General features: G+C 45.0%; 1 protein-coding gene across 1 annotated transcript; it reads right to left on the reverse strand.

The window, feature by feature from the left end:
• Nucleotides 1-1,493: 1,493 nt before the first annotated feature.
• LOC119275560 lies at nucleotides 1,494-9,059 on the reverse strand. Its single transcript, XM_037556430.1, has 2 exons — nucleotides 2,023-9,059; nucleotides 1,494-1,898 (listed from the first exon to the last, which is right to left on the reverse strand). Exon 1 carries the CDS (start codon nucleotides 8,988-8,990, stop codon nucleotides 7,611-7,613), a length of 1,380 nt encoding a protein of 459 aa, XP_037412327.1. The 5' UTR covers nucleotides 8,991-9,059; the 3' UTR covers nucleotides 1,494-1,898; nucleotides 2,023-7,610.
• Nucleotides 9,060-10,439: the final 1,380 nt, after the last annotated feature.

The following is a 10,439-nucleotide window of genomic DNA, read 5'->3' on the forward strand; positions in this document are numbered from 1 at the left end:
GACCGCAGAGATACGGAAAGCCGGGACGGAAGCAACACAGATCGCCTGGGAAAATTCAGACGGAGAGAAGAAATAGGAAGAGGAAGAATAGAGTAAAAAAAGTTGGCAGATGAATCAAAATATCCAAAGCATATAGCTGGGGATGGTGTCTCTAACGATGATGGTGCAAAAAAGGGGAGGTTCTTGTGCTGCCGGTGCACCCAGACTCGAAAAGTAATGCAATATTTTTTAAAATTATGAAAATATTGAGTACATATACACAATCATGTCATAGAATTTTAGCAAGTTCAACTCACACCTCGAGAAATGAAAAAGACAAATCATGACATTAGCGTAGTTAATTTAAACTAGGCTGTGAACTGGGTCCATTAGCACTACCACGGCTGCATTTTTTATTTTTGTTCCTCTTGCTGTGGATTGAATTTACATCTGAAATTTTCTTACATGTTAGATGTTTGCTTTTTCTACATACTCAGTTATTTTCGGAAATTTTGAGAACTCGTAGTACAAGCTTTTGATGTTCGGTGCCCGGTGGCACAAAAACATGTTAGATGTTTGCTATTTGTTATTTTTGTTTCTCTTGCTGTGAGTTGAATTTACAACTGAAATAATCAATTATTTTCGTCATTTTTGAGAACTCGTAACACAAGCTTTTGATGTTCGGTGCACCGCTAGCACAAAAACTCAAGTGCATAGGATGCGCTCCCCCCCCCCCCTCTCTCTCTCTCTCTCTGATAACAAAGGAAATATGCATGATGCTGGATGAACATTTTTCGATAGCTTCGTATTTGTTGGGGGCAGCTGCATTATCATTTTGTGTTGTGATGAAAGCTGTATGAACAAATGTGCAAGAAAAAGAAAAAGGTGATGTGACGAGCATGCAAACACCTTGGGGTGTGTGGAAAGATGGCACTGTCACTAAAATGTGCATGGCTGGTTACCAAAAAAATGTACACAAATGATGTTTTTTTGTGCACGTACATAACTGATGTTTTTTTAGAGAATAGGCGTTTGCCCGGCTTTAGCGAACTGAAGCCCTTATAGTGTTATACATAACTGATGTTGATGATACATTAAGATAACTCGTCAAAAAAAAGACTTGAGAGAAAAATGCCTGACTGAACTAATCAGATAATGAATAAGTAACTTGAAAAATTAAATAGGATTCAGAGAACCTGATGTTGTTTCTTCAAGCAGGACATTGTTGGCCCACTCCAAAAAAGCCTGAAAAACAGGATAGCAAAGTTAAAAAAACTCATGTTAAGATATGGCCAACTCAGAAAAAAAATGCAACTGTACTGAAATGGAACTCAAAATTAAAATCTATAAAGCGCAGAGACTGAAATCTGAATTGCCCAGACAAAAGATAAGCGCTGAGGTTACTCATCTGATCTTAAAAAGACTAAACCACAAAAGACTAAACCACAAAAGACCGATAGCTACAACAAGCAAGATGAAACTGACAAAATACCCTCACCATAAACACAGAAAAATCTTGGAATTTTAAATATAGATTTCTGTGGCATCTAGCCATGCACACGCATTCGTAGGTTTGGCGAAACAAAGAAAAGGTAGGATGAAATGCAGAAGCAACGTAGTCTCCATTACAAAAAGGACAACACTTCGCTTTAGAAAAAGAGCTAAACTAAACAAGTTATGACTAGACACAAACTAGCATAACCTACTGAACTCCAACTATACTTAGAGGACATTCATGACGACAATCATCTCCAGCTCCCTGCTGACGGCTGTCTTGAACGTGACTTGAGGCCTGTGCTTGCAGTGAACTATTTTCATCCCATTTTGAAAAAGATGCGGCCGTCCTTGGAGGTGCCATACTTGCTTCGATGATATCCCTTTTGCAAAACGAAGTCCCGCCTGTCCGTGCTCTGGGATGTCTTGTTCAATGAAAAAAGACATGTGTCAGGCACACACAGTTTTTTGGTTAGGCACAGAGAGAGAGAGAAAGAAAAGAAGAGGTGAACAGAAAAAAAAAGAACTGAATAGAAGAACTGCACATACCCTGAGCTGTCTTTTGATGTTCATCCTACTGAGAGGATGGACAAAAGGGAACCCTGAGTACCCAGGGCTGAGCGGTAAAAGGTATAAAAGGTTGAACGTTTCTTCCTCGGTCAGATGAATGCCTCTAGTGTACACCGTGGATTCCTCTGGCTCCCTGGGTTCGCCATAATCAATGTAGACGATGTGAGCCTTGGGCTCGGGACCATCCAAGTTGAACTGGACCAAGTCCCCCTCTCCGAAATTGTAGTCTTTGATGAGTTTTGCCTAGTTTTCGCCATATATCTTGGTGGTGGTTGTATAAATAACACTGAATATGACTAAAAGAAACACTGAATTGAACTGAAGAAATCTGATTGAGTGACACTATGAGTAATGAAGAAAGAACACATAATTGTGACCGGAGAAATAAATCTGAGAGATAATACAAATAAAAGCTGAACAAAAATCAAACTGAATAATAGAAGAAGTAACTGAATATAACTGAATACTCCCTCCGTCCCATAATGTAAGAACGTTCTTGGCACTAGTGTGACACTACACTAGTGTCAAAAACGTTCTTATATTATGGGACGGAGGGAGTACAAACTAAGGGTCTGAAAAAAATTGTCAGGATTGAGATAACTGAACATACTTTATAAACTGAATATATTTATATACTAAACTGAATGTACTCACAACAACAGAAAAACAAGACTGACAACCTCATCTGATTTGCAAAAAGTGAAAGGAAAACAGAACAATAAATGACTGAAAAAAATGGACCGGAAGACACGTTCACTAAAATGGTAAACTGAACATCAATAGAGATGATAGGCTGAACAAATAAGGGGTTTTCATAATCATGAATCGGTAGGGGGTGTAGAAATTGGACTGCTTGGTGCCTTGCCAAAACACAACACATCACAGCCTTGTAAAAGAGACAGACAAGGACATAGACTAACCAAAGAAGAAAGAAGAAGACCAAGGAGCTGAATATGAACTGAAGAATGGCATACAAGATAAAAATGAAGAATGGAAGAATGAGCTAAATGGCGAGTACCAATTAAAGAGAATGAATAATGAAAATGAACTATAAAACAAATCCACAAATAGAAGGACTGAAAAAACAAAATGTAGCTCACTGGCTATCTCTGCACGATTAATGAATACTCAATAAAAAAAGGACTGAAGAATGAAGAAAAAACTTAAATACGCAAAACTTAGGGAGCCAAGAAGACTTCAGAAAAAGAAACTAAGAGAATGCCTGGTGCGTACAATTCTGCCGTTGAAAATTAATATTACTGAAATGATGCAACCACAGTCACCAAACAAACACTTAAACGATAAACTGTTGGAACTAGCCAACACACAAATACAGAGATTTAGATCCAATGCAAAGGAGTACTGAGCAGAAACAAGCTTGTATTTAGAAAATTGAACTAAAACAACATCTCCACGGCCAATCACTCCTCCAAATCACCTTAACCACTCTCTCGCTACCTTGAACAAACTAGTCACCATGCAGTATCCACACTGTATCTATGTACTGGTCAGCCATTTTCAAACCTGATTGATTGGATATCTAGAGGCAATTGCACTCAAAATGGCAGCCTGGAGCTAGCAGGGCAGCAACAACCATTCGCCAAGCAAAATTGATGCAGGCAATTGGGACTGAAGAACACCAGCAGCATTGCCCTGCAAATACTTCCTCCGTCCCAAAATTCACGTTTTAGTATTAGATACATCCATATCTAGACAAATCTAAGACGAGAATTTTGGGACGGAGGGAGTATCATTTTGCTTCCGAATGCCCCCATACGCTCGTTACCTAGTTTCCGCTGCTGACGAACATGATGAAAACACCCCCAAATTTCGACGCGCAATACTGAACAAATGAACCTCTGAGTGTTTGACAAAAAAATACCACTTTAGGGGTTTTTGTCCCACAGAACTACCACTTTTTAAAAACTGACCAAGAACTACCAAAATTTTCTAATTTTGTGACCAAAAACTACCACTTTCGCAAAATGGTCAGTTTAAACGATTTAAACATGTTTATGACATGCAGGACCCATCCGTCAAAGCTGACGTGGCGGCAAAGTCAACTCCGTTTATTTTGACCGTTAAGTCACCGTTATTACAGGTGGGGCCCGCATGTCAGCACCAATCTTCTTCTTCCTCCTCCGCTCTCTTTGTTTGGCATTTCAACAAACACCTCACGAGCACCACCACGCCACCGGCGCCGTCGTCGTCGTGCTCGTCGCTGCCCGCGGCCTGCTGCTCGTGCAGCATGATGGAGACGGTGGTGGTGACCGGGTCCACGCCGGCGGCGCGCAGGGACGATGGTGGCTACCGGATCCACACCTCGATGCACCGGGGCGCGAGGAGGTCTTCGGCGAGCGCCGCGAGGCTGCCCTTTGTCGCACGTCTGCAGCTCGCGCACGGTTGCGTCCCAGTTGCCGAGCACGTCGCGGACGAAGAAGGCCTCTGCGTGGGCCGTGAGGCTGCCCTCGCCGGCCATGCCGAGGCACTCGGCCGCATAGCGGGACGACGTTGACCGCGTTGAGCTCGAACCTGACGCCGGAGCAGAACTTGGCCGCGAGCTCGAAGGCCGCCGCGCCCCCTGGGAGGTCGTCCATTGTTAGCAATTAGCTACAAATCTGAAGGAATTGCCATGGAGGAAAGGGGATCGAGAGGGGAATTGCTTCAATATTCGAATTGCAGTAGCTAGTTACAGGTTTCCTCTTACAAGCTGACGGCAGAGCCGTTCAACCAATGGCCGAATGACACCGAAGCTGGGACACGTCGATATATAGTTCACTTGACCCACTCGTCTGATGCATATCGCTGGGCTGGCTGTCTCAGCCGCTTGTCGAGCTGAACCACCTCCTGGGTTCTTCGGTTGGGCCATCTCCTGTAGTAGCCCATGGTGTAGTCTTAACATTCCCCTTCCCTTGAAATGTCGCTTGTCCCCAAGCGGCCGCTCGAGAAAAACGTTGCTTCAGCGCCTCCAGGTCCTCCCAAGTTGCTAATGACTCCGGCTGATCAGACCACTGAATAAGACCTTGAGGAACTGCTCGCTCACCAGCTTGACGGAAACGCCGCTGAAGCACTTTGACAGGGATAGCAAGTTGTGAATTAACAGGAGGAAGATCAGATTGTACCTGACAATGAGGCCCCAATGCTTTCTTCAGTTGAGACACATGCAAAACTGGATGAATTTTGCTATGAGGAGGAAGTTGCAGGCGATAAGCAGAAGGACCAATGCGCTCCAGTATCTTGAAGGGACCATAAAACTTGAAAAGAAGCTTATGATGTGCACGGGGAGCAACAGAAGACTGCACATATGGCTGTAGTTTCATAAAGACAGAGTCACCCACTTGAAATACCCTGTCAGATCTCTTCTTGTCTGCCTGATTTTTCATACGGACGCGCACACGTTCCAAATGCTGCTGCAACAGCCTGAGCATGAGTGCACGATCTTGGAGCCAAGTGGACAGTTCTGGCACGGAACAAGCGTCTGCATCTGATATGCCAAACTGACGAGGAGAATGACCATACAGAGTCTCAAATGGAGATTTCCCTTGTAGAGAGGAATGCATACTGGTGTTATACCAATACTCCGCAAGCGAGAGCCACTGCGCCCACTTAGCCGGGCATGCATGCGTGAAACATCGAAGAAAGGCTTCCAAGCACTGATTCACGCGCTCTGACTGTCCGTCAGTCTGAGGATGATGGGAAGAACTCATCTTGAGCTTAGTGCCTGTGAGAGCAGCAATCTCTCGCCAAAAACGACTGGTAAAGATACGATCACGATCAGTAACAATTGATTCAGGCATCCCGTGAAGCTTGTATATGTTGTCCATGAACGCTGCAGTCACCGTGGACACGGTAAAGGGATACTGAAGCCCAATAAAATGTGCATACTTGGACAGTTTGTCCACAACCACTAGAATGCAATTGAAGCGACCTGATTTGGGAAGGCCTTCAACAAAATCCATAGTAAGTAGTTGCCAGTACTGAGAAGGAACAGGCAAAGGAGCAAGAAGTCCAGGCTATTTAGCACGATCTGGTTTAGCACATTGACAGATCAAGCATTCTTGCACCATCTTATGCACCTGATTACTCATGCCCTTTCAATAGAATAATTTCTTGAGCTAGCGCAAGGTGACTGGCACACCTGAATGTCCTCCCAGGGGACTAGCATGGAAAGCCTCAATAATTTTCACTGTCAAGGGCGAGCCATTAGGCAACCACAATCACTGCTTGTACTTGATCAGTCCATTTTGCAGAGAAAAATCATCTTCAGAGTCAGAGCGAACAGCCAATCGCGTAAGCAATTCTTGCGCTTCTTGATCATGTTGGTAGGTGTCACACACATCCTGCAATCATGCTGATCGCTAACAATTCAGACTCAGGATGTGGTCTGCGAGATAAAGCATCAGCAACCCGATTCTCAGACCCTTTTTTGTATTTGATCTTGAACTGCAAACCTAGCAACTTAGCGAACAATTTCTGCTGCCAGGGAGTATGTAAGCGCTGGTCTTCCAGATGGGCCAAACTGCAGTGATCAGTAAAAATCAAAAACTCAGAATGTTGTAAGTATGTGCGCTACTGTTCAACAGCCAATAAAATTGCCATGTATTCCTTCTCATAAGTGGACAATCCACGATTCTTTGGTCCCAGTCCCTTACTGACAAATGCTATTGGATGTCCCTTCTGTAACAACACTGCACCTACTCCAGTGTCACTAGCATCAGTTTCAACAACAAACTGAACCTTGAAATCTGGCAAAGCAAGTACAGGTGCTGATGTTAGAGCCTTTTTCAACACTTCAAAAGCAGTTTGTGTTGTTGTAGACCATACAAAGGGCACATTATTGCGCAGAAGATGAGTCAAGGGCTGACTGATAACACCATAATTGCGCACAAATTTCCTGTAATACCCTGAAACTCCAAGAAACCCTTGAAGCTCCTTAACAGATTGGGGCACTGGCCACTCAAGGACTGCTTGCACCTTAGTTGGGTCTGTTGACACTCCGTTCCCACTGACCACAAAGCCCAGATAGGATATGCTACGCTGGGCGAATGCACAGTTTGACTCTTTAACTCTCCACTGATGTTGCCTGAGTAGTTGCAAAACTTGCTTGAGGTGCTGCACATGTTCCTCTAAGGTAGCACTGAACACCAGTATATCATCAAAGAATACGACTACACAGACACGGTCCACAGGCGCTAGAGTAACATTCATCTCTCCTTGGAATGTAGATGGCCCTCCCGTCAGCCCAAACGATACCACATTAAACTCATAGTGCCCATTGTGTGTATGAAAGGCCGTCTTGTATTCTTCCCCGGGAGCCAAACGGATCTGATGATACCCAGCATGAAGGTCCAATTTGGAAAACCATGAGGCGCCTGATAATTCATCGAGCAATTCATCTATCACGGGCAGAGGATATTTAGTCTTTAGTGTCAACATGTTCAGTTGTCTGTAATCAACACAAAGTCGCCATGTGCCATCCTTTTTTTTAACTAAAATGATTGGGGAGGCAAACGGACTAGTGCTCGGCGAAATTACACCAGAGGCTAGCATTTCTTTCACTTGTCGTTCTATTTCTGTCTTTTGCTCAGGGAATACCTGTATGGTCTAATGTTAACAGGACGAGCTCCCTCCACCAGTGGTATTTTGTGATCACATGAGCGACGAGGAGGAAGACCAGTAGGTTCCTCAAAAATATCAGCAAAGGAAGCAATGACTTGTTGAATTTCTTCAGGTACATCCTCCATCACAGTCACTTTTGTTTCTTGTGTGTCTTGGATAAGTTGTAGTTCTACCACAATGAATTCACACTCAGATGGCAGATCTCCTTGTAGAACCACTTTTGTGCCCTTGTAATCAAAGGATAGCCATTTTTGTAACCAATTAACGCTCATAGTTCCCTGAGCTGAGAGCCAATCCATCCCAATAATCCCATCATAATGTTGCAGAGGTAGGATTTTGAAATCATTAACAAACTGATGTCCTCCCACTGACCATCCACAGTTAGGAATCCAAGAAGAGCATTCCAGTTGTCCTCCTCCAGCGATCCTGACTTTCTGCACCTTGCTCAAAGGTTGCTGACCCACTAAATGACCTGCCAATCTGTCACTGAGAAATGAATGTGAGCTACCAGAGTCCAATAAGAAGACTACTTCCTGTCCTCCAACTTGACAAGTGAGTCGAATAGCACTGTTAGACGGATCAGATGTTTGTGTTTCTGCAGATAATACCATCAAATCCACTTCACTATCATCAGATTCCACAGGATCAGTAGCACAAAATTCCAATATCTCCTGCACAACATGCAGTTGCACTGTATTATTGCACTTGTGATCTCTGCCCCACCTCTCACCACATATGTAACACAAACCTTTTACCCTCCTGTAAGCCTTGAGAGTGGCTAACTTGTCCTCAGGAACTGAAGTGACCTTTTGTGTTTCAGGTACTCGGACCTCAATTGGCACTTTATGTTCAGTTGACTGTTTATACTGCCGAGATGGATTGGAGTAACTAGCTCGCCTGCTGGAATGAGTGTACTCTGATTCACAATCAGCAACCTCTTCTTGCACGGCGGCAATGGAATAAGCTGCATCTAAATCAGCAGGCCTTTGTACTGCAACCACCATCCTGACAGTGTGTTTCAGACCATCAATAAAACGCGTGGTATAGTGTAACATATCAGGATCAGGTTCATAAGCGGTCAACTGATCCATCAACTCTGAGAATTGAGCAATGTATTCCTCCACAGATCCTGTCTGTTGCAGCCTGTACAATTTGCGCACAAGTGATTTATGCTGATTGCGCCCAAAGCGAGCAAGGACGGCAGCACAAAACTCATCCCATGATGCTCGAACAAACTTATGTTGTACTGATGAGAGCCAACGCGCTGCTGGTCCTTCAAATTGCATAGCTGCTACTGCAATCCAAAGATCAGGATCTGTGTCGAACATGTCAAAATAATCCACACACCGTGTTTGCCATAATTTGGGGTTCTCTCCATCAAACCTCGGAAAATCAACTAACGGTGGTCTCCGTGCCCAGAATTGCCTGGCGAAGACGCAGCACCGTTCCTCCTCTGACGGGCAGACAGACTAGAGAATGACAAGGTTGGTCTGGGTAATTCAGTCATACCTCGAGCTGGAGGTGGAACATACGGCCCTGACGAGACTGCACCCTTCGCCGCCATGGACGAGCGAAATGCGTGCGCGCTCCCCTCGGGTGCGCCCTTCGGCAAACACTCGCCTCCTTCCGCTTCGCTGGGACGAGCTGCAGAATTATTGGCGACACACAACTCCTGGATCTGCTTGAGGAGGTCCGCTTCTGCGCCGTTGGTGTACGCTTGCATGTCATTGACAGCTGCTTCCATCGCCGCCTCGACGGCCTTGTCGACTGCCGCCCCGACGGAGCGCGACACCGCCGCCTCGACAGTGCTGCCCACCGCCGCCACAATCATCGCCTCAAGCTCCTTCTGGTGGCGAAGATGAGCCGCGTCGCTTGCTTGCGTGACCGTCTCGTAGATCACCTTCCGCTCGGAAGTGAGGTTCTCCATGAGCTCCTGACGCCGGCGCGCCGCCGCCACCGCTAGCCTCGTCTCGTGCGGATGCTCCAGCGTGGGTGGAAATTTTTGGCTCTGAGTACCAATTGTTAGCAACTAGCTACAAATCTGAAGGAATTGCCATGGAGGAAAGGAGATCGAGAGGGGAATTGCTTCAATATTCGAATTGCAGTAGCTAGTTACAGGTTTCCTCTTACAAGCTGACGGCAGAGCCGTTCAACCAATGGCCGAATGACACCGAAGCTGGGACACGTCAATATATAGTTCACTTGACCCACTCGTCTGATGCATATCTGTCACGCCCAATATGCGACCCTATCCAAAAGGAACTCGAAGGTCCCACCAAGGATAGACCCGCATATTGAAACGCTTTTGCAAGGTGGATATCATTACATCAACATTACATAATAGATGGGGATACATACATAAGGAATACAATGCCACACGAATACAACATCATATATAAGATCAACATCCGACTACGGATGAAACACAAACAGAAGCTCAAACGACATCCACCCTGCTAGCCCAGGCTGCCGACCTGGAACCTATCCCCTGATTGAAGAAGAAGCAGAAGAAGAAGAACTCCAAAACAAGCAAACATCGCTCTCACGTCATGATCATCGCATAAACCTGTACCTGCAACTATTGTTGTAGTAATCTGTGAGTCACGAGGACTCAGCAATCCCATTACCATGGGTATCAAGACTAGCAAAGCTTAAAGGGAAAGGAAGGGGTAAAGTGGTGAGGTTGCAGCAGCGACTAAGCATGATATGGTGGCTAACATACGCAAATGAGAGCGAGAAGAGAAACAAAGGAATGGTCGTGAAGCTAGCAATGATCA

This window comes from Triticum dicoccoides, chromosome 3B (genome assembly GCF_002162155.2).
Source record: "Triticum dicoccoides isolate Atlit2015 ecotype Zavitan chromosome 3B, WEW_v2.0, whole genome shotgun sequence".
Taxonomy (NCBI): Eukaryota; Viridiplantae; Streptophyta; class Magnoliopsida; order Poales; family Poaceae; genus Triticum; species Triticum dicoccoides.